General features: G+C 39.4%; 1 protein-coding gene across 4 annotated transcripts; it reads right to left on the bottom strand.

Annotated features, from left to right (window-relative positions):
* Positions 1 to 1,193: 1,193 nt before the first annotated feature.
* On the bottom strand, positions 1,194 to 18,040 carry dcaf11 (ddb1 and cul4 associated factor 11). 4 transcript variants are annotated; one of them, XM_040126480.1, is made up of 15 exons: positions 17,825 to 18,040; positions 17,335 to 17,536; positions 15,915 to 16,042; positions 15,042 to 15,160; positions 14,686 to 14,750; positions 14,326 to 14,426; positions 10,828 to 10,974; positions 9,690 to 9,744; positions 9,197 to 9,265; positions 8,882 to 8,939; positions 7,213 to 7,398; positions 6,870 to 7,023; positions 6,249 to 6,401; positions 6,024 to 6,130; positions 1,194 to 2,924 (listed from the first exon to the last, which is right to left on the bottom strand). In XM_040126480.1, exons 2-15 carry the CDS (start codon positions 17,520 to 17,522, stop codon positions 2,847 to 2,849), a joined length of 1,608 nt encoding a protein of 535 aa, XP_039982414.1. In that variant the 5' UTR covers positions 17,523 to 17,536; positions 17,825 to 18,040; the 3' UTR covers positions 1,194 to 2,846. The 4 variants fall into 4 exon arrangements, with proteins under 4 accessions (XP_039982414.1, XP_039982411.1, XP_039982413.1 ...); XM_040126477.1 differs by having other exon boundaries at positions 17,809 to 18,040; XM_040126479.1 differs by having other exon boundaries at positions 17,621 to 18,040.
* Positions 18,041 to 22,194: the final 4,154 nt, after the last annotated feature.

The following is a 22,194-nucleotide window of genomic DNA, read 5'->3' on the forward strand; positions in this document are numbered from 1 at the left end:
AATGGTAGCTGATGATACAAAACTGAATTTGTGGCTTGAAAATTAACTCCAAATTCTGCAAGATGACTTAAAAAAACTACTTTGCAATCCAACGTACTGGTGTGATGCATCATTTGCATTTTGCATCAAAGAACCCTCGTCTGCTCCTGCAAAAAGAATCATTCTGATATAAAATGATTCTTTAGCTCCTTCTTTGGTTCTCCTTTATCCCCTCCATCCTTAAGATCAATTGCTGGAGCCAGGTTTAATAGTTAATCTAAGTTATTAACTGTTGCCAGTCTACATTTGGCACCGTGAACAGCTGCGTTTCTCACAGCACTTTCAGTCTTTTTTTATTTCCAGGCCCAGTCCTCAAGCCAGAGGCTCTTAAACCTCTTAAAACTCCCGGAGCCAAATGGAGTAAATTTAGTCTTTGTATGGGATTCATGCTCATTAAAACATACTGGTGCTGTTTTCTCAAGCCAAGACATCCAGTGCCACTACTACTACAGACACCAAATCCTTACTGTCCATCTGTGAAAAACTATATCCCTACATCTGAAGTGATAATTTGATGGAATATTTGTCATCTTAAACTGACACAACTCTAACGACGGAAAGATATAACAGTTAGTGGGGGTATCTTTAACATCATCTCTTCTGAATTCCTGTTGCCTTTTCTTTAAATGCTAAATCCCAAGTGGCATTACGATTTAAAATGTTAATAGCAACAAGGCTTTTTTGATTACTTTACTTCACAAAATCACGACTACCTTTTCTAAGCAAATAATCAAAAACACCGTCTTTTTCACTGAAACTGTAGCTAAGATTTGTATTACCAAAACTGTTAGTAAGAGTCATATTTGTGTTAAGTAAGAACAGTAAGTGTAAATGAAACCAGACATGCCAAAGAATCTCGGCCTAATTTTAGAGCACTTACTGCATTGCTGTCATTACAACCTTCAGGCGACTGTGCTTTGGTTCCTGCAGCAGCTAAGTGCCACTTGTGTGGTACTGGTAAATGCATATCTCTCAGATGTATTAAAACAAATGAAATGGACAAATGACAAGTTTAAGAAAAAGAAACTCAATTTCAAAAAAGGATGAACAACTTAAAATCTTGTGTCCGTCGTTTCATGTGACGTTTTGAAATTTTAGAGAACTGTAAAATTCACAATTGTCTCTGTGCACTTCAATGTAAAAGTATGAAATTGTAGGTTTTTCTTCTTTTATTGCACGTTTAAGCTTGAAAGAACAAATTTTATTGACAACCAACAAAGCAGTTTCTCTGTGGTACCTTTAAAGAAAGGTTTTATTGTTACTGTAAAACAAACATCTGAGAGAGAAATATGGGCTTTGATATAAACACCTGAAAATTGCATAAACAGATGAGTTTGTAAGTTTTTATCCACAAACACATCTCCAGTCACTTCACCGAGTCCTGACTTTAACAGATTATCACACATTCAAATCTTTTGAACAGATCATAGGATTATATTAACCAACAAAATTACTTTTTTTAAATTGGCTCAGGGCTTGTGTTTACAGAGTTGAGTGACAATAGTAAGACTTCAGATAGTTGCTGTGTCTAAATACAGGAGTTAATTTAGACTTGATTCGGTCTAAAGAGGATTCACACTAACATTATTTGGAGTTCAGGAGGTCAACAGTAAAACCAACATTATGTTTGGGTAGGCCTGCTCAACACAGAGAGCTGACGACTAGGAAGTCAGTCGGTGGATCAGTGGGAAACTCTAGAAAGTTACATGAATTTATTCATATTAATATAGTCTTTAAGGTGCTATATGTAAGTTTTTGCTATCATGACATAGTCAACATTAGCATTAACAGCTGTTTACTTACCAGTCTAGAAGAAATGTTGTGAGTTCAGCATCAAACTTCATTCCTTTACACAGCCAGAGCTCGATCCAGTGGTGTAAAGTAGCGCCAATGTTAACTAATTTTGGTTCTATTTTTATCACTTCTTTTCTTCTACTGAAGTTAGCACGCTAACCAGCTAGCCAGGGCCTGTCTCATTTCGTAATAACACTCTGAGATAGTGAGTCACTATAGCGTCCAGTCTGCCCTGAAGACTTAGCACTGCTCAGACGGCGCATTCTAACCTCCATTATCATATATGCGATGATGGCTGAAACTCTTGGTGAGTAAACAGCCGCTAATGCTAACATTGGCTATGTAGCAAAAACTTAGATATAGCACCTTTAAATGTGGACTTTGAATATGACAGCCCCTGAAATGGGCAGCTCACACAGGTCATGTTATTCATTACAGCAAAGTCAAAACTGAGTCCAAATTAGCACACTGACAACTGTCTAAATACACTCCCTGAACACACATAGCATTAAAATACTATACATTTATACAGAATCATCATCGTCAGTTTCTCCCTGCAATATCCAGAAATGATTATAATATGACTACCTTACCATTACATTTCAACAGCTCATTACCTAAGTGCAGTGCTTAGCTTTTTGAGCTTCAGCACATTTTGAGTGACGTGTGTCAGGCCAAATAAAAAAAGCTTTGGACTGTTTATTTTGGGCAAGACAGTGAGGGGAAAAAAAACAAAAACAAAATAAAAACAGAAGTAGGCCATCTCAGTGTGCTCTTATCTGACCTTTACAATGTAAGGCTATCATGCCTTCCAATTGAACACTTCTCAACCACACTATAATTGTAATGATTAATATCCAGCATTGAATTTAAAAGATATTGTAAGTCTTTCCCAGTCCTTCTGAGCTTACTGTCTTCCTCCGTTAGGGGCAGTTTCGCCCATCTGTGGTGATGTCTCTTCCTCCAACATCTTTTCTTTTTGTCTTTTTTCTCTCGCTGTCTTTCTCTTGTTGTCAGTCTCTGTCCCTCTCTCTCTCCTCCTCTAGAGGATGGGTTTGTCTGTGCTCCCACATTCGCACTGCTCCATCCCACTGTGGACAGACAGAGGATGAGGAGAGGGATCACAAGTTATGTTTCCTGTTGTTAAGGAAGTTTTACCCTTAGTTATCACCTCTTTACTAAATATAATCAGTGTCTTTATTAACAGGCTATGTACCGCAGTCCTTTAAAACAGCTGTAATTAAACCTCTTCTTAAAAAGCCTACTCTTGATCCAGATATTTCAGCCAACTATAGACCCATATCTAACCTTCCCCTTCTCTCTAAGAACCTTGAGAAAGCTGTCACCAACCAGTTGTGTGACTTTTTACATAATAATAGTTTATTTGAGTATTTTCAGTCAGGATGTAGAGTGCATCACAGCACAGAGACAGCACTGGTGAAAGTCATAAAACACTTTCTAATTGCATCAGGCAAAGGACTTGTCTCGTACTTGTACTTGTCTTGTTAGATCTTAGTGCTGCATTTGGTACCATTGACCATCACATGCTATTACAGAGACTGGAACATTTTATTGGCATTAAAGGAACCGCTCTAAGATGGTTTAGGTCCTATTTATCAGATCTATTTTAGTTTGTGCACTTTAACGATAAGTCCTCCATATACTCAAAAGTTAGTCATAGAGTTCCACAAGGTTCTGCGCTTGGACCACTTCTATTCACCTTAAATATGCGTCCTTTAGGCAATATTATTAGGAAACACTCCATAAACTACCATTTTATGCAGATGATTCCCAATTGTACTTTTCAATGAAGCCTGGTGAAACCAATCAGTTGACTAAACTTCAAACATGCTTTGAGGAAATAAAGACCTGGATGACCAGCAACTCTCTGCTGTTAAACTGAAGTTATTGTACTTGGCCCCCAACACCTCAGAAACACCTTATCTAATGATATAGTTACTCTAGATGGCTTTGCACTGGCCTCCAGCACCTTAGGAATGTTGGAGTTCTCTTTGATTAGGATATGTCCTTTAGCCCAAACATAAAATAACTTCAAGGACGGCCTTTTTTCACCTACGTAACACTGCAAAAATCAGACTCATCCTTCCTTGAAAAGATGCAGAAAAACTAGTCCATGCTTTTGTTACATCTAGGCTGGATTCTTGTAATTCCTTATTATCAGGCTGTCCCAGCAAATCTTTAAATACTCTCCAGTTGATCCAGAATACTGCAGCACAAGTACTGACAGGAACTAGGAAAAGACATCATATTTCTCCTGTGTTAGCTTCTCTGCATTGGCTCCCTGTAAAATCCAAAGTAGAATTTAAAATCCTCCTCATCACCTAAAAAACCCTTAATGGTCAGGCACCATTATATCTTCAGGAGCTCATGGTACCTTTTACCCCACTAGAACACTGAGCTCCCAGAATGGAAGTTTGCTTGTGGTTCCTAGAGTCTCCAGAAGTAGAACGGGAGGCAGAGCCTTCAGTTATCAGGCTCCTCCACTGTTGAACCATCTTCCAGTTTGGGTCTAGGAGGCAGACACGCTCTCCACATTTTAGAGTAGGCTTTACACCTTCCTTTTTGATGAAGCTTACCGTCAGGACTGGTTCAGGCTTGACTTGAACTAACCCCTAGTTATGCTGCTGTAGGCCTAGACTGCCAAGGGACTTCCCATGATGCACCGAGCTCCTCTCTCCTCCTCTTCCTCTCCATCTGTACGCATTTATATGGCATAATTGCTCTTTACTAACTTGACTTCTTCTCTCTCTGCAGTTTTGTGCTGTTTTCGTCTCTCTCCTCTCTTTTCCTGTCACTTTCTGCAGGTATTTCTGCCTCTGGTGCTGCAGAGTCTGGATCTGTGACTGCAAACCACCTACTACCCCCATGATCCTGCTCAACACCAACTGCTTCAATTATTATGATTATCATTACTATTATTTTATTTAGTTTTATTAGTATTATCATTCACCCTATTATTAAAATTATTAGTTTTATTTTTAGTCTCATTATTGTTATACGTCTTTATGTTATACCTGTACTTTGCTATATCCTCCTCCCCTCTTTCTCTCTCAACCCAGCCAGTCGAGGCAGATGGCTCCCCACCATGAGCCAGGTTCTGTTCAAGGTTTCTACCTGTTAAAAGGGAGTTTTTCCTTGCCGCCGACGCCAAGTGCTTGCTCTTGGGGGAATGTTGGGTGTCTGTAAATATAACTATAAAAAGCACGGTCTAGACCTGCTCTATATGAAATGTGTCCTGAGATAAACTCTGTTATTATTTGGCGCTATAAAAATAAAATTGAATTGAATTGAATTGAATTATGTCTGCCCAAAGGGTTAGGGTTAAAGTTCAAAAATTCTTCTGTGACTTTCTTAACTTATTTGGACTGCCCCATTTATTTAAAGCTGTTATTTCCTCTGGATTTTTAAAAGCTGAAATCTGTAATTTTTTTTAGTTAAAAAGCGGTTGCTCTGGGAACAACCTTGGTGAGCTGTTTTTTTTTTAGTTCCATCCACTGAATTCATGAACAAAACAGAAGTAGTGTCTAAACTTTTCAAATGGTGCAGTGGCTGACTCAAATATACAGATGACTTTTGCCCCAGATGTTAAAAAAAATGACTATTTTATAAAAAAATTATGTTACCTGAGTGCAGTTTAATCAAGTTATGGATAGCACATCTCTTTTCGACACTGAATGGAAGAGTACAGTATTTTGCATTAGCCGTGTAACTCCATCAGTAATGTGAATTTAATAAACTACTCAACAAGACAATGTTACAGGAGCATCTCAGTATGCTCTTTGTTGCACTTTCAACAACTTATTTCTTGCCACCGTAGAAGATGACAACATCAGGAAATTTACAGATTTCAGCTTTAATGTTTTTTCCAGCTATGTGTAAATAATCTGGTTTCCTCTTCAACTGAGAGAGAAACTGCTAAAGTACAGTTATGGCAATATTTATTACAAACACTATATAAAATACAGTCATATATTTCTGTAAATGGTCCATTTGATTCTCTGTTATTACCAGAAAACATCAAATTCTCCAACTTCTCTTAATTCCACCATATTCCATTACCAAATGAAACACTCCTCAGTCAGAACCTTAGTTTCCTTTATATTTAATGTAATGATCACAAGCTTTTCCACTCTGACTCCAGTTGAAGGGTTTGCATTAACACTACTCACAGAGCTGCTGACAATGTTGTCCTCATAAGGGTGCCAACTGACGTCCCTCACACAGGCATCATGGCCTGACAGTCTGGAGACCACGCTGCCCGTCAGTACGTCATAAACTGCATACATACAACATACAAACATTTTAACCAATGCAGCTTCTTGTGGATGTGTGCTGTATATCAACACACTAACACTGACATATTCACACACACTCAGGCACATGGTAACACTCACTGATGATTTTTCCAGTGGAGCACCCAGAGTAGATGAACCTCTGCCCAGTGCTGAACTCTGGGGAGAAACGGCAGCGGATGAGGGTGTGCAGAACGCCGTGACCACGGTAGGTCATCACCGAGGTGTCGCCTGTCAGCTTGTGTCTCTTCAGGGCTGAAGGGACAAAAGGGCACGTAAGTAAATAAAAACACTACTGTCAAACTGAAAAAATGTGAAAGTGGATTTTTTTAATCTAGCCTTTTTCAGTGCTTAACAGTAACCATATACCTGACTTCAGTTTGGTGCAGTTTTCATCCTAAAACATTAGGTTAAAAAGGTACCAGGTTAAAAAAGTGGGTGTATTTTTCTTTTTCAAATTTAGGTTTTTCCCTCCCTCCTCTCTCTGCTCCATCTCATTATCCGAGCTCCATCCTTCACCTCTCCTCTCTTCCTTCCTCCTCTTTGACTTGTGATGGTCATTACTATTCTCCCAGGGTGTGGTTATAATACTGTCATATCCTTTTACCCTCACCACACACACAGGTTTCACCTTTCTGGCATTGACCCTCGTCTTCTTTAATGACATCGTTTCATCTTTATCTCCTCCTCTATTCTTCCCCCATATGACCCCCCCCCCCTCACCTCTCTGAGGAACCTGCTGCCAGCGGTAATCCCAGTTCTGTTGGGTTACAGCCAGGCGGGAAGCTGCCAGGCCCTCTTTGGGTGAGAACTTCCTGACATCCCAGAGCTTGATGGACTGGTCTTTCGAGTTGCTGATCAGATAGCGTGCATCACCCTGGCAGAGTCACGACACGAGTGAGGAAGACCAGATTAAACAAAAAAAAAACCAAAACAAACAAAACTCTAAACCTTTGAGGTTTAGACCAATATACAAGACCAAAGATGTGTGAACTGTGCTAATTTTGGCATGTAATTAATCAGTTTCAGTAAAATCCAACTGAAACAGCAGCAGCATCTTTCCTACCTTGCTGTGGATGAAGGTGATGCCGTCTCGGTGTCCGGCCAGCTGTCCGACAGGCTGCGGTCTGTCCTCTCGCAGCGTCCGTCTGTCCCACACCTTGCACAGTGCGTCGTCACTGCCAGAGAAGAGCAGCTGGGATGAGCTGTCGGCAAATGCCACTGCGTTCACGTCATCTTCGTGGGCATCGATCTGAGGAGGAGAGACGTGAGAAGCAAGGTCAGTGATTAAGAATGCTGGATGTCCACGCAGAGGGTGTGTGTGTAAGACAGAAAGTAGACATTCCCTTCAGCGATACATGTATGTTGTGTTTACTGCTAATTAGTTAATGATAAAACATGTGAGGATGGTGAACATAGAAAACATTATAGCTGCTAAACATTAACACGCTAGAACTGCCATTGTTAGCATATTGGCATGGTGATGTTAACATTTCACTAAAAGCACTGCTTGGCCTAGGTACAGCCTCACAGGGCTGCCAGCATAGCTGTAGACTCTCAGTCCTGTTCTGTTATCATCAACAATTGTGAAAGGAATGTGAAACAAACTTTTGAAATCTTGCAAAATAGAAAAAAAAGACAAAAAAAGAAAAAAGAAAATGAGCCAATAAACTAGGCTGCATAGTGTCATTAGAAGGCGGCGGTAAAGGCTACGTTATGAATAGCTGTAATAGACAGAGTAGAGGACATAGAGGTTGTGAACCAGAAACAAAATAAGTTGTTCGCCAACCACAAAAAACCTTAAAGAAGAAACAAAACAAGTCACCTTGGCCATCTACAAGAAAAGAATGGAAAGAGAGCTTCAGAAAATTTTTTCAGTTGGGCAAGTTCTAATTATTCTTTCATGTCAGCTAGTACTGGCCACATTTTGTGCTGTCCGGAGACAGGAAGACGCTGGAAACAGCTTCTTCTTCTTCTTCGGTAGAAACAGCTCATCAGTCATGTGAGTTCAATGTTCACTGCGACAAGAACTTATTTGAAAAAGGTGTTTCCATCTACAATCAAGCGCAATGACTCTTTTTCGATAAAGGTATAAAACACATCAAGCCAGCGTAAAAACTTTTATGCGCAATTGGGGCAGTTTGTTTTTTAATTTTCCCATTTGTCACCCAGTGCAACAGTGTGGTTGAACTGGGTGACATAGTTTCTGGAAACAATGCAATGTAGCTCTATGGCACATGGCACAATAGAATATCGACAGGCTTATCTTTCAAGTCCAGCCCTTAAGATGGGCAAAAGGAACAGAGATAAGAGATAAATCATAGCTAAAATAATAAAGAAGTAATGGGAAGGACAGTACAAGAGAGAGTGTAAGATCATGTTGAAGCAAATGGTAGAGGTCAGCTACTGACTCCTACACAGAGGGTGGTTGTGGGAGGAGAAGGGAGGTGAGTTTAAGCCCCCTGTCCCACTGCAGGGTGGAGCCAGACTCTTTCTGCTACATACAGACAGCAGGGTAGTGTAAAACTTTATCTGAGCCGGCACAGGTCTACTAATATTCGTCTCACCTTGACCGCAGGATGAGGAAGAAATATACAGAGGTGGATGTGACTCAGAAACAGGTACATACAGGCAACGCAAGCGAAACACAAACAGAAAATATACACCATTCAGCCACAATGTTAAAACCAGTTACTGGTTTTAATGTCTAGCCTTGTATATACAAACACACTAACCTTCAGCGTTCGTTTATTCTGCTCAAGGTCAAAAACGTAAAGGCAGCCATCATTTGCTCTGTAAGGAGATGAGAGACAGACCAAATGAATTCAAAACAAGTATTTTAATGTGACTGTGTTAATAAAAAAAAAAAATCTAGGTGTCTTGTCTTCAAAATTCAAACATTGACAGCACTGGCTGAGATGAAAGATGAAAGAGTGTATTCAACTACTACCTTGAACAAATGGTAGTCAGCAAAAGAGAGAGCTGCTTGGATTTACATTTCAGCCCTGGTTTCCACACTGCCTTGAAACATAAAAGTGAAGTGTACTCACCCTCCCAAGATCTCTTTGCCATCTGTGGATGCAGTCAGGGAGAACACACAGAACCTCCTCTCATCTGGACTACAAAACACACACACACACACACACACACACACACACACACACACACACACACACACACACACACACACACACACACACACACACACACACACACACACACACACACACACACACAAAAGCAGGTTGACACTGCAACAGATGCACCATTACCGAATCACAACTACACTGTCTACTGCATGTCATACCACACCAAAAAGCTTGATGTTAAACAATGCTAGTGTTAGAAGGGCTATGAGTTCAATGATAGTGCTTTGTTGAAACAATGAGCTCTCCGATGAACAAAGGAACGCACAGAACTAGAAGGTGGATGTTGAGGTGATGAGTTCAACATCAATATCATTCATCCAGGAAGTATTAAACAGAAGGAATGATAAATTACCTGCTCTGTAATGTTATAAGTTACTATGAGGGAAACACTAACTTGAGGTCCAGGGCGGTGTGGTTTTCACTGTCTCCATCTATACTGCACAAATGAACTGCGGGCAAGACACAGACAGATAAAACATATGAATACAACAACATTTTGTGTAACCGGTGCCAGAGCCTGTTAACAGTCATGGCGATGAAAATTACAAAGACCTGATTCTCTGTGTTTTCTGAAGCATCGTTCAATATTAGGGCGGAAATTATTAGAACATAAATTGACAAGTCAATAAACTGTAAATTATTCTGAAAACAATTTTGAGCAATTTCAATCAACACTTCTCTGTTTCTATCTTCTCAAAAGTGAAGATCTGCTACTTTTCTTTGTCTTACATCAGTTAACTAAATCTCCTTGGGTTTAGAACTGTTGGTTGGACAACAGACATCTGACAATTCCACCTTTCACTCAGGGAAATTGTGATGGGCATTCTTTCCAAATAATTTTTTGCTATTTCAAAGACCCAACAATTAATCAAAATAGTCAGCAGATTAATCAGCAATGAAGATAGTATTTACTTCAAGGTCTATTTAATTTGCTAATCTGCTGGGCTACTGTACAGTCAGAAGAAACTCCCTCCCAACAACCCGTACATAGTTACCTCTGGAGCTAACTATTCCTGGTGCATTTTAGGACAATAAATTGCCCAATTTGCAATTAAAATGTTGACGAAGAAATTCTTGAGAGAACTGTGTTCACAGTCATACCAAGTTAATAGTCAGCTGTTTATTCAAATAAACTTCATTTATCTCTGTCAGTCTGAGCAGAACATAACAATGCCAAGTAACCAAACTGAAATGCATACAAATGCAGATCTCTGTCACCTTCAAAATAACTTGTGGTGCAGTTGGTTTGGAGAGAAAACTTAATTCACACTAATTAAACAAAAAAAGCCCCAATCCAACAGGTTGTATGGGTAGAAGCTGATAAAAGCAGAGGATCACATTGGCATATGTTAAAGAAGAAGTCCAATATTTCCACCATGTTAAGTTTCAAATACTGGATATAAATAGACATAAATAACACATATAGTTCTTTGGGAGTGTCTTGCTGTCCGAGCCACAACTCCTGTATAACACAACTCTATAATGATTGGTTCATTGCATCATAGAGTATGTGACAGGACCCCTAGCCTTACTGTAGTCAGACCAGCTGGAGTAGAGCACATGGTGCGCATCAGGAGTGAAGCAGACGTCCAGCACGCTCCAGCCCACGTCTCGAGCCTTCACTGTTCGCCGGAGATTAAAGCGCCCCCTGGTAGTGTCGTACAAGCGGATGTTCTGGTCTGCAGCGAGCAACAGAAAAAACAAAAATTACATTAAACTACTGCAGTGCCCGTTCAAAACATGCTTGTTATCTCATTAATAGTTAAATATTTTATTCAATCGCGTAATCATTTTCTGATTTCAACATCACTGCTATGTTATGATATTATTGTTATTATTATTGTTGTTGTTGTTAACAACAACAATAATAATAGACTGTAGAAAATACTGGACCACAAATTCAAAAGTAGGGTTCGACTAATATGGTTTTTTCAGGGCCAATTTAGATACCGATTATTAGTAATCAAGGGACTGATAACCGATTTTTGGAACTGACATGCATTTGGAGTAATGAAGAAAATTTCGGTGTCAAAATTAAGAACAACACAAACTCCAACACAAAATTTCTGCTACATTAAGTCTAAGGACATCCGCCGTGGTGTCAAGGTGTTTCTATTATTTTGTCCACCCCACTTATACCAATGGAGGTTGCCTAAATAACAGAAAAACCTCTCTGTAAAATGAAGTACAGCTCAACAGCATTACCCAGTACATCCTCCACAATGATCATACAGTTGATTCAACAACTCCCTAAAAGAACTTTCATAAAAACTGAACATTAGAACCGTTATGAATTAGGATTTATTGCAGGACTGATGTATTAGACTGCATTAGTATTAGCTAGGTGTATCTAATAAACTGCCAACTGAGTGGATATTTTTAATTATTATTTATTAATTATTATGGTTTTCAACTGGGAAAAAATATATATGCATGTATGCCTGGTAGCATAAGGATGTTCTTTAATGTTTTATCATATATCATTATTATCAATTTATAACATTTATTACTCCGCCCCCCTCCCCCTTTTAAAAATGTAACACCGTAACGTTTACTCAGAATACATTTTAACTGACTTACTTTGTATCTGAGCAGATTTTTACACAAGTAATTTTACTTCTTCTTCAGTAAAATGTGCTGCGGTGAGTGTATCGTCTCATTTCCGTTTGCCAGTGTTTCTGTGTTATTGGCAGCATTTTTTGCTGTTCTATCTCAAAGCTCAGCTGATTTAGGTAATTTCTTCATTACGGCAGCTAATTACCCACTGTACATTTAAACCTACACTAGTTCTGCTGAGTCACTCTCAGCGCTCTCCTTCTTTTGGCGACCTTCTCGCCAATCCCACAGTTGTTTACATGCTATTCAGATCTGTTACTTATTTTAGCTTAGCAGTTAGCAATGCTTCTCTCTCTCCTTCTCACTTTCCTGCATCTCTTGCTGGATGTGTCTTTGATAAACAATTTAACTTGTTCATAAGATTGTGGTGTTTTTGCAACTTCAGCAACATCTGCCGCCTTAAGGCTCCGACATACCTTCAACACACAGCTCCGCTTGCTCGCCTGAGCTGCCCCAGTCTGCAAACGCCTTTCTCTGTGCCAGTCTGTGACTGTAGCCTTCAGTGATGATAGGCTATAAATCTTGACGTGTAACAAATCAGCTAGTGCTGTGGGTGGGACGTTGCTTGAGACCACAGACTGTTGACTACACAGAGAGAGACGGCTGCAACAGAGTGCATTTTTATATTAATCTATTTTATGGGCAACCAGATAAAAAAATAACGATTCCAATCGTAAAAATGCTGATAAGATAATGGGCCAGACCGATAATCAGCCGACCCCTATTCAAAAGATTTGCTGCAACACATAGACTCACTTGCCAATTTATTAGGTACACCTATATAAAACTAATCTAGTATGATACCACAGGCCTCTAATAAATCCTCCATTCATGAGGATTATAATGTTCAGTTTTTATTTAATCTGTTTAAGAGGATGTTGGTTTATTTTAATGGTCATTTTGGGGGCTGTAATTCTTGCTGCTGTTGAACTGTACTGGGTTATACTGAGAGGTGTTGCTAATATTTTGTCCATCCCATTCATATGAATTAAGGTTTACAAATGAGAAACAGTTTTATCTAGCTGTACTTAATAAACTGGTAAACGAGTGTAGATTAATTTAATCTCTGTGTGTAATAGTAACCCTTTCCCTGAACTGAAGAATCAGTATTTTTAATGATGAACTTGACTGAAAACTTAAAAAGGGTCTGACATGGATTTATTTGATCACTGGAGTAATATGAAGTTGAGAAAATAATTGGCAGATGTATTTTTGCATCAGTAAAGAGAATATCTTAAAAGATTTACAGACTGTAATGTCATTTTAAGCCATTTTCTCACTAATACATGGACGTTAAAGGAAACAGAAAATATACAACGGCCAAATAACAACGTTAGATGAAGCATGGTGTAACAGTACGTAACCATAACACCAGTGGTGCATAAATGACTTGTTCTGCCTGTTAATAATCCTAATATATCGTGCTTTTTTGAATGGGGGGGGGGGGGTAAACAGAACAGTGGTGTCTTGCTGTGGCTGCATCTTAAACAAAGCGCTCTGGGATGCTTTTGCTTAAAGTGACCATGCATAGCAGTTATACTGCAGTGATAAACTATTTCCAATATGCAGAGGTTTTAGCCCTTGCTAAAATTTCCCACACTTTAGATGATCCTGTTCAAGGTTTTCTTTCATCTTCGAGACACGCCATTGTCCTAATCAATGACGGTTACGTGCATGAGTTGCCCCAGCCCTAACCAGCTCTCATTTAAAGTTCCTCTTTTTATGTTTCTCGAGAAACATTCATCCTTTAACCTTCACAGTCCACACTGCACTTCTGAAGTCACTTCTGAATACACATCTGAAGTGTGAAGTTGATCGGATGAGCCGTTTGACAAAATCAAGAGAGATTTTTCCATTTACATTAGATCATGGCTATGATACTGTAAACCTAAAGTTATTTATTGTCAGTAATACATAGGTTTAAATAGATTTTTTTAACATAATTTAAAGGACCCATTTAAACACTCCTTTGATCAGCATTTGGCTCCTAATTCAGTTCTTCCAGGAGTAAAACATCTCTATCATGATGAGAAAACAAAAACTGACTGTAACCTCATAATGGGGCTGTGTGAGACCTGTTGTCCCTTGACTGTATTTTTTGTTTGCAAAACAGCAACTTCATTAAAAAATTAACGTCAGATTAATTTGGGAAAATGAATGACTATAACAAAGGGCTACTAGATTTGGTACATTTGGTGTTTTATAATAACTTGTTTTACACAGATAAATTTTGCATCAAGGAAATGAAAGTAAAAGTCAAACAATACTTCCGCGAATGTGACTGACGAAATTTTGTAAATAACACTACATGTATGGCCCGTCTGATTTCTAAGCATTATTAAACAAAAACTAAGAATCTTAACAGGTCCGAATCAGTTCTTCTGGGTTCTCATGTTAGATCTGGAGTTATTTACCTTGGCAGGCAGAGAGGAACATGTTGCCTTCCTCGCTGTACACTCCACAGAAGGCTTTCTGCTGGTATGTATCCTTGTGAGATACATAGTTTGGCAGGAAACTGTAGAGGAACACAAGAGTCAACATCAATTGACAGACAGCAGCATGTCTGCTTGTAAACATTTCTAGTGTATTGTGGATTTTCACAAAAATTATACAGAAATAAGTCAAATAAATTACAACAGAAGTCAATGCTTAATTCAAAACTGTTTTTTGAGTGTGCTGCCTTTCTGAACTAATCGGCTTTTATTCTTTCTCTGTGTCATCTTCTGGTAATTTGTTGAGAAACATCGGACATGTGTAGAGTTTGAACAGCTTACTATGTGCGGATACGACTGCACTCCCCATGAGAAAAACTGGAGCCCCTACATCTGCCTTGTTCCCTCTAAAAAGCAAAGAGTTCATCAGAAAAGAAGACATCAAATTAGTCAACAGCCTGGGGTGGCTGAAACAAGTGACTAAAATCAAATTAAATGTTCAGACTGGACTAAAAACAATGAACATTAAAGTAGAGGGTTTTTTTATTTCACCAATTTGTCATAAAACTGCAGATGAAACCGATGACAACTAATCATCTTCATATTGCTATATTTTTAGTGCTAGAAATTTGCCAGTTGTGTTCTAGTCTGGTCTTTCATACGCTGCTGGTTTTTAGTTTGTGTCTCGGTGGTCTGACCTCTGTTAGCATGTGGGTGAAACTGTGTCGGCCCTTCAGGGCAGAGGAGGCAGTGGCCAGCAGGATCTGAGTTCGGATCTCACTTTGGTCCACTTCAAGAGTGTCGGGTTGGGTGTCCACTAGAAAGATAAAATAAACAACAAGTCTCAGTAATGGTTAACTCTTCACAAGAAACTTTCTGGACACGCTACATACAGTACATTGTGATTCAATGGTCCTGCATATTTATGAGAACAAACTGCTGGACCTTTCAACAACTGAAATATTAAAGTGTGTCAGTTTTTGAAAGGTCCAGCAGTTTGTTCTCATAAATATACTACACACAAACATGTTTTACTGATGCCTTCTGACAAGGGGAGAATGGGAAAATAAAAATTGACAAAGAGTAGAAGACACGGGACTCACTATTCAATAGCTCAGTAAAACTGTGAGTTTGTTAATTGGGTTTTAAAAGCTTTAAAATTATTTGATTTGTTGTATATGCTTACTAACAAAATACTATTCACTTAATTTCCTTTAACATAAGTAATATTTATTTTGGATCATAGTGAATACAAAGCAATAGCATTACTCTGAAATGATTTGCATTTTTAACTGAAATCTTACATATTACTTGCATGCACTCATCGTGTTTCTGATACTGGGAACTGGGTGAATTCCAACTACAAAGTCAGCAACACATTGTCACGAAAAAAAAAAGCTAAGTAGTACTGCAAGACAGTGTCTTTGCTCTAACAAATATTCACTGGTGGTTCGTGGTTGTTGAAATGGCAGGTTTCAGCAGAAGAGTGGTGGTAAGGACCTCTATAATACTGAGTCACATATTTTCCTACCTTTGTTCCTGGACATTGAACAGTGTCAGCAGGAGGTTACCTGGTGGGTTATAGCGGTCTCCCAGCCGACCCTCCCAGGCTCCATCGCTGTCCTCATCAGAGTCAGAGTATGACTGGACCAGCTGCAGCCCTGTGGCTCCACTGCCATGGACCAGTCTGACCTGGCCCCTGCACACACAAACAAAACATCAGTTCAACAACCAGTTATTTAAAGAGGAACGCATGTACGTAAACAACAATTTCAAACAGAACAGAAATCATGAAATAACTGACAATTATGTATTAAAAGAAGTGCTTGAAATATTAAAACATCACATGCTCAAATCAGTCAGTGCTTCAAAGACTGACAAGCCTCAGTCTTGCTGCCCTATGATAGGACCTACCAGCACAAGGGCTACTGTTCTTTGTATAAAACTCAAGCCTTGTACTGTTTCCACTGAGCAGCTCCTCTCTAACAGATGGAGGATCAGTGGCTTGCTCCAGGTTAGTTGAAAGCTAGCTGAAGTGTGAAACGGGAGTGCTACGTATCCATTTCAACTCTTCCAGATCCCAGTACTTTCTAGTTTAGACTTCTCTGATGGGTTCTTACTAGAGGCCCTGCCACCCTCATGGACTGTTTCCAACTGCTGAAAAGCGTGTTTTTAGAAATGTTTGTTAACAGAGGAATATTTTTAAAAATTCCCAGCCACTTTAGCTGCATTAAAATCCAAATGGAATGGGAATGGGAAGTTCCCAACCGCCACTTATCTCTAGCAGCACTGGAACGTAATGTGAATTTTCAAGAATTTGCTCCCTTGGCAGAAAACAGTCGGCTTTCCCTCTACTTCGTGCCACCAGAATACTGTCTAATAAACTGACCAGCTACGCGTCTCCTTGTGGTAATGGTTAGTATGACTTGTGTTACTTCTTTTTTCTGTAAATAGTCTCATAAATCTCATTATTGAGGTATAATTAATTTATTATCATCTGTACATTTGAAGAAATGTAAAGTGATGAATTGATGTTATGTACATGTTTTGTGTGCTGACCCTCAGTCAAGCGTCTCACATAAACAGAGTGATCAGAGAAATAAAAGTTCCACTACATTTATATAAGGTAATGTACAGCTTATTATGCAGTGCAATACAACAGACATTGGTTTGTATTTTTCTGGTCACTCAGTGAATTTTTACTTCTGTTAGTGATTACCCCTTTTTCTCCAAACTGGCTTGTTAGTGTCTCAGCTGTCACTCCAGAGTCAGGTTCATTGACGCGATAATGTTTGATGTCTGACACAGTTGTTGCTAATCTTTGTCACATTATAATAATAATAATGGTGATGATGATGATGATGATGATTATATAATATTTTAAAAGCTGCTTCATACAAAACAAGCAGATCATAAAAACAACATGGATAAATCCACGTGGATAACAACAAGAACGTGTTATTATCAGTCTCAGAGTCGGGGACAGCTCACCTCCTCAGTAGGTAAGCCAGTACTTCAGCTAAGTCGACGTCCTCCTCAGCTGCTGACTGTCTGTCCGCCGTCCTGCGGCCCCGGCCGCCGCTGCTTCGGTTCGGTTCTGCTGCTTCAGACCGTTCAGCTGGGTTGTCACTGGAAGAGCTCCTTCCACCAGACATCCCAGAACTGGACTGAGAGCCCATAGACTGAAGAGGGCCTGGCGGGACAGTGGTGTGAGATTATCTGACACTAACTGTTTTTGGACAAAAAGAAGTTAGATAATAATGGCTGGAAAACACACATCGGCATGAACTAAGCGGACATCACGTCGAGTTATCAGCCCAAGCCCCCGCAACCCCACTGCTTCAGACAGACTCGAACTGCTGCACTGTTCACCCGTTACCCGGTTTGTTCTGAAACGTTTCTGTCCGTTAGTTCACACTAGCTGTATTGTGGAGCTAGCTAATGATGCTAACGACTTAACGTTACCGTTTGTCAACGTTACCGTCTGTCAAACGGTCTTTTCGGCAGCTCTTCGGTTCAGCTCGTTCTGTTTCGATGCGAACCGAACAGTTTGTTATTGGTGTGACTCCAGCGCGTTCCGACACGCGATTTCGGCCCAGGAAGCCGAAGGTTTCCCAGCTCGGCGTTAGATCAGTCAGCTAGCACTGCCAGTCCGAAAGCGGCCATGTTGTTTACAAATGTGTGAAAAAACCTTGCTCGTGCCCGTTCACTGTCACGTGACCCACACCTATGCTCACCTAGTTTAATCGCAGGTCAAGGAACGACAACGTTTAAGACGCTGCTGTGTTATTAACCCGGACATTTGTTAACGAACAGTTTTAAAATAATTATATTAATCACATGAAAAACAAAATAAAACGATGAAGTTGATTTCTGAACGAAACCAATGTTACAGAGTGCTTTACACTAAAAATATGATAAAATAACGTAAACAAGGCAGGAACCAAGAAAAATCATAAGAATAAAATGTACAACTTTAACGTAGTAATGTGTCAAGCATAAATGATATAATTAAATTCTGCCAGATGAAGTGAGTCTGATATGACTCTGAAAGTCTGAATGTTGCATTAATGTGTTCGATAAACAGCATCTGTCCTGCTCATTCATTGAAAGTGATTAGCGGTCATTGCGCTGCGTTTATCTGACACCATAGACCACCATAGGGTCAGAAACGTCAATGAAACATCTGTCTGTATGAAAAACCTCTTTACTTTGAAGATGTCACAGCTAGAGGCCATCATGATGCCTTCATCAACAGTGTGTGTCTGAGGGGGGCAGCCTGGCATGTTCCCCTGACATCAGGCTGGATTACTAGGGCCCCTGGTTAACTATGTGTCAATTGGTTTGTAGTTATTTTAATAACAGAAAATTAGTTCTATGGATTTTGGAATATACTCCTCTGAAGTAGAATAAAATGCTGCGTGCTAGAAATGTGAGGGGCCTTGTGACATGTCTTGCAATATTACCTCATCCTGACTCTGACCTGAGGACTCAAAATCTGGTTTTAAGCAACTGATGCTTGTGCTGATTGTGTGTGTATGGTGCATTTTCTTAAACCAGTGTGTTTTTTTATTTGCCAAAAACTAATGGACATACAGAAAACCTGGGGAAGTTGGTTTATCGGGTTTCCATTTGACACATAATGTTGGCATGTGTGGTCCGCAGTGTGCACTGCGTAGTTCCCTTCATTTTATACCCTGTATACCTTGATCATTTGTTCTCTGTAATGTTTTCCATCAGCTGATGCAGTCTTTCTCTGTGCACACTGTGACATTTCTCTTTGATAGAAGACAACTGTCTACGGGTTAAACTACAAATTCTACCAAACAGTAAATTACATGTTTATTACCACTACAATTACTGAGCGGTGATGATGGACAACTGCAGCTGGGCACTAATTCTAAGAGCCTCTACACTCAGGTCAAGTGTTTCCCTCCTGGAATTCTGACTCTAAGTGTACATAGTGATAACATGGATGTATTGATAAGCCTACACTATTGCTAACGGGCAGGTGTTTACCTTTTTATAGAAATAAGTTTGGACGTCCACCTGCAGATATTTGTGACATCACAAAACGTGAAGCCAATCACGGTTCAATATGCAAACGCTGTACGTACATATTTTTTTGTAGGGCTGGTCAAACCAACTGTAAACATGGCGGACTTTTCTGCGACTGGGCGCAAGCCAGAACTGGGAGCTTCAGTCCACTATCTGCCAGAGAATCCTGTGCTGAAACAGAAATGGATGCACTTTATTTACAGACGAGGCTTAAGCAGAAGTGCAAATACAGCGGGAATCCGTATTTGTGGCGCACATTTCAGTAACGACTGTTTCATGAATTTCTTTCAAAGGTCCATGGGTTTTGCCTAAAAGTTGCTTCTGAAGCCTGACACAGTGGCATCCATTTATCCTGGGACCCCAACACGGCCTCAGCGTGCAAGTGTTTCATTTTGGACAAACTTTGAAAGGGAGGGTTTTCTCGTTCAACTCAGGAAGGGTATCTTTTAGATAAGAGTTGGTCAGATAACAACAGCTGGCGGTGTGTTTGCCGCTCTCTGTGTAACTCGTATACAGTCAAAGTAAAAAGAACAAGTGAAATCACTTTTGTAGCAGTAGTTTTCATCTGAAGAGTGTTTGTTTTGATGCGATCCGTCGCTGTAACCCTGCACTTGCAGCCGTAGCGCAGGCGTATCTCTGACGCAAGCGCATTGGTTGTGACGCGATACGTACTGATTAACGCGCTTCTGCAACAAGGCTTATTTGTTTGTTTGTTTGTTTGTTTGTTTGTTTGTTTACCCACCCACACTAAACCCTGCAGAAATAATTTGTCTCATCTGTTCTTGTCAGTATAATACTCCCTTCGGGTCTGACCAATTACACATATTTAGAATCAGCTCTGCCCACTTTTTTAAATGCTGTGAAACTTCCACGTTAATTATTTTGTTAACAACCTATTGATTCAACGATTTATATGACGGCTAATTATCGGACATGCTGTGTCTGCGTACACAAACCTAGATATAAAAGTGGGTGAATAGGCAAACATTGGCTTGACTGAAAAGGTTAAGGTGAGGGGAACTATTTGAAAAGGTTCAAATAGTTAAATGTCTTCTTGCTAACATCTATATTCATTCATGCTATATTTTTACTCCCTGTAAGTATTGTGCTTTTCTTGTAACGGACCTACAGACCGTATTGTGGCTGTAAATTGCCTCCAAAATTGAACAAACAGTTGTTTTGTTTTTGTCTTTAATCAAGGTGGCAGCTGCATCATTTTCAAGAGGAGCAGATGTGGCCTGTCAGTGTAACGTGGTGGTCATTCATTTAGTCGGATTCCAGTATGGTCTTCCTGCGATCAGTGCGAGGATTGTGGGGACCCAGCTGTCAGAATGAAGACCAATATACAGGACCAGTACGGGTGTGTGTCTCTTTAATGGCCGACGATTGCTCTATGCATGAAAACACTTCCTCATGTATGACATTATTTTGTGCTGTATATCTGTTAATCTGTTATTGTGTGTGTGGACCACAGGTGTCCAGACTAGGGCATCCGCAGTTTGTTCTGTAATCTTTTGTCTCTATCCCTCGTTGTAGTTTCTGTTGTCATCATAAATATTGTTAAGTCTCACGATAAAAGTTTTGTATTTCATCATAACTAGAAGGTATCTCAAGCTACACTTTATAGTTATGAGGAGGAATTTTTACAGTAATATACTGTGAGAATGTTTTTTCTCATTGTGGCACTTGTCTTAACCAAAGTGACTGATGGACAGAAAGTTTTGGTTGTGAAAGAGCTGCACAGTAGACTCAATTCTGCAGTGTCTGCATACTATTATAATATATGTTTGTTATTTCTTTATGCAGGAGTATAAAGAAAAAAGGAAGACGTTATCAATACATTAAATACCTCCGCTCATCTGTTTCTATAGTATACAGGTGGCAACACTTGTTTATCTTTTTCTCATTATAATAATAAAGCTTATTTTACCAAGCTACTTTTGTTATTATAACAAGGTTATTTCTTCAGATACTCTGTCCTGATAACATGATAAATTGCTGTTATTGCAACAAGTTTGAGTAATTTTTACTTCTGCACTGCTGCATTTTAGGGCTGACTGTGGATTTTTTTTCTTGTTAAGTAATACACATGGAGTATCCATAAGCATACACACACTATCAACTTTGTGGCTCGATAGGAGACAGTAGGAGGAGATTGTGATATAGCCACTTTAGGTAACCTTAGTGACACGAGATGCTGAATTGATATGAATGTGACAGCTTGTTCTGTCATATCATATCATATCCATAACAATTCGAAGGATAAGGTACTCTCTCTGCCATGCAAACCCTGTTTGTGCTGCCTACTTTTGGGCTTAGGTTTTAATGAAATATGGAAAACAAACTGATTTAATAATGAAATTTAATATTAGGGAAATCAAGATTTCCATGGCTTTAACTGGACCTGTAAGTCAGAAACTACCATTTAACCTTTAATAACTAACTTGCACTGATTTTAGTATGTTTGAAAATATACTTATTTTTTTATTAAAGGAGAGGACATATCCCATCTAAACCCATTTCATGGTTAAAATTATTGAAATATCCACATGGATGTAAAGATTTTTAAATCTGGAAACTAGAAGTAAGTTTGAACTCTATGTTTTAAAGTAACAAGAAATCTCCAGCTGCTAATTTCAGGACATAAAACAGTAACTTCTCACAGGAAAACGTGTAAATGTCTAAGACCTTCATACTTTGCTGGAGAAAAAACACAGAGTAACCAGCTTGGCATCTGGTGGTGTCTAATATGTCTAACCATCTGCTTTTTTAACACAACACAGTACCAAACAA

This window comes from Xiphias gladius, chromosome 5 (genome assembly GCF_016859285.1).
Source record: "Xiphias gladius isolate SHS-SW01 ecotype Sanya breed wild chromosome 5, ASM1685928v1, whole genome shotgun sequence".
In the NCBI taxonomy this organism is placed as follows: domain Eukaryota; kingdom Metazoa; phylum Chordata; class Actinopteri; order Istiophoriformes; family Xiphiidae; genus Xiphias; species Xiphias gladius.

Coding starts and splice junctions, on each gene's coding strand:
- dcaf11 (XM_040126480.1), bottom strand. CDS start 17,522: ATGGGCTCTCAGTCCAGTTCTGGGATGTCTGGTGGAAGGAGCTCTTCC. Junction 9,745..10,827: donor CTCCAGCTGGTCTGACTACA/GTAAGGCTAGGG, acceptor TCTTGCCCGCAG/TTCATTTGTGCAGTATAGAT. Junction 9,266..9,689: donor CACACCGCCCTGGACCTCAA/GTTAGTGTTTCC, acceptor TGTGTTTTGTAG/TCCAGATGAGAGGAGGTTCT.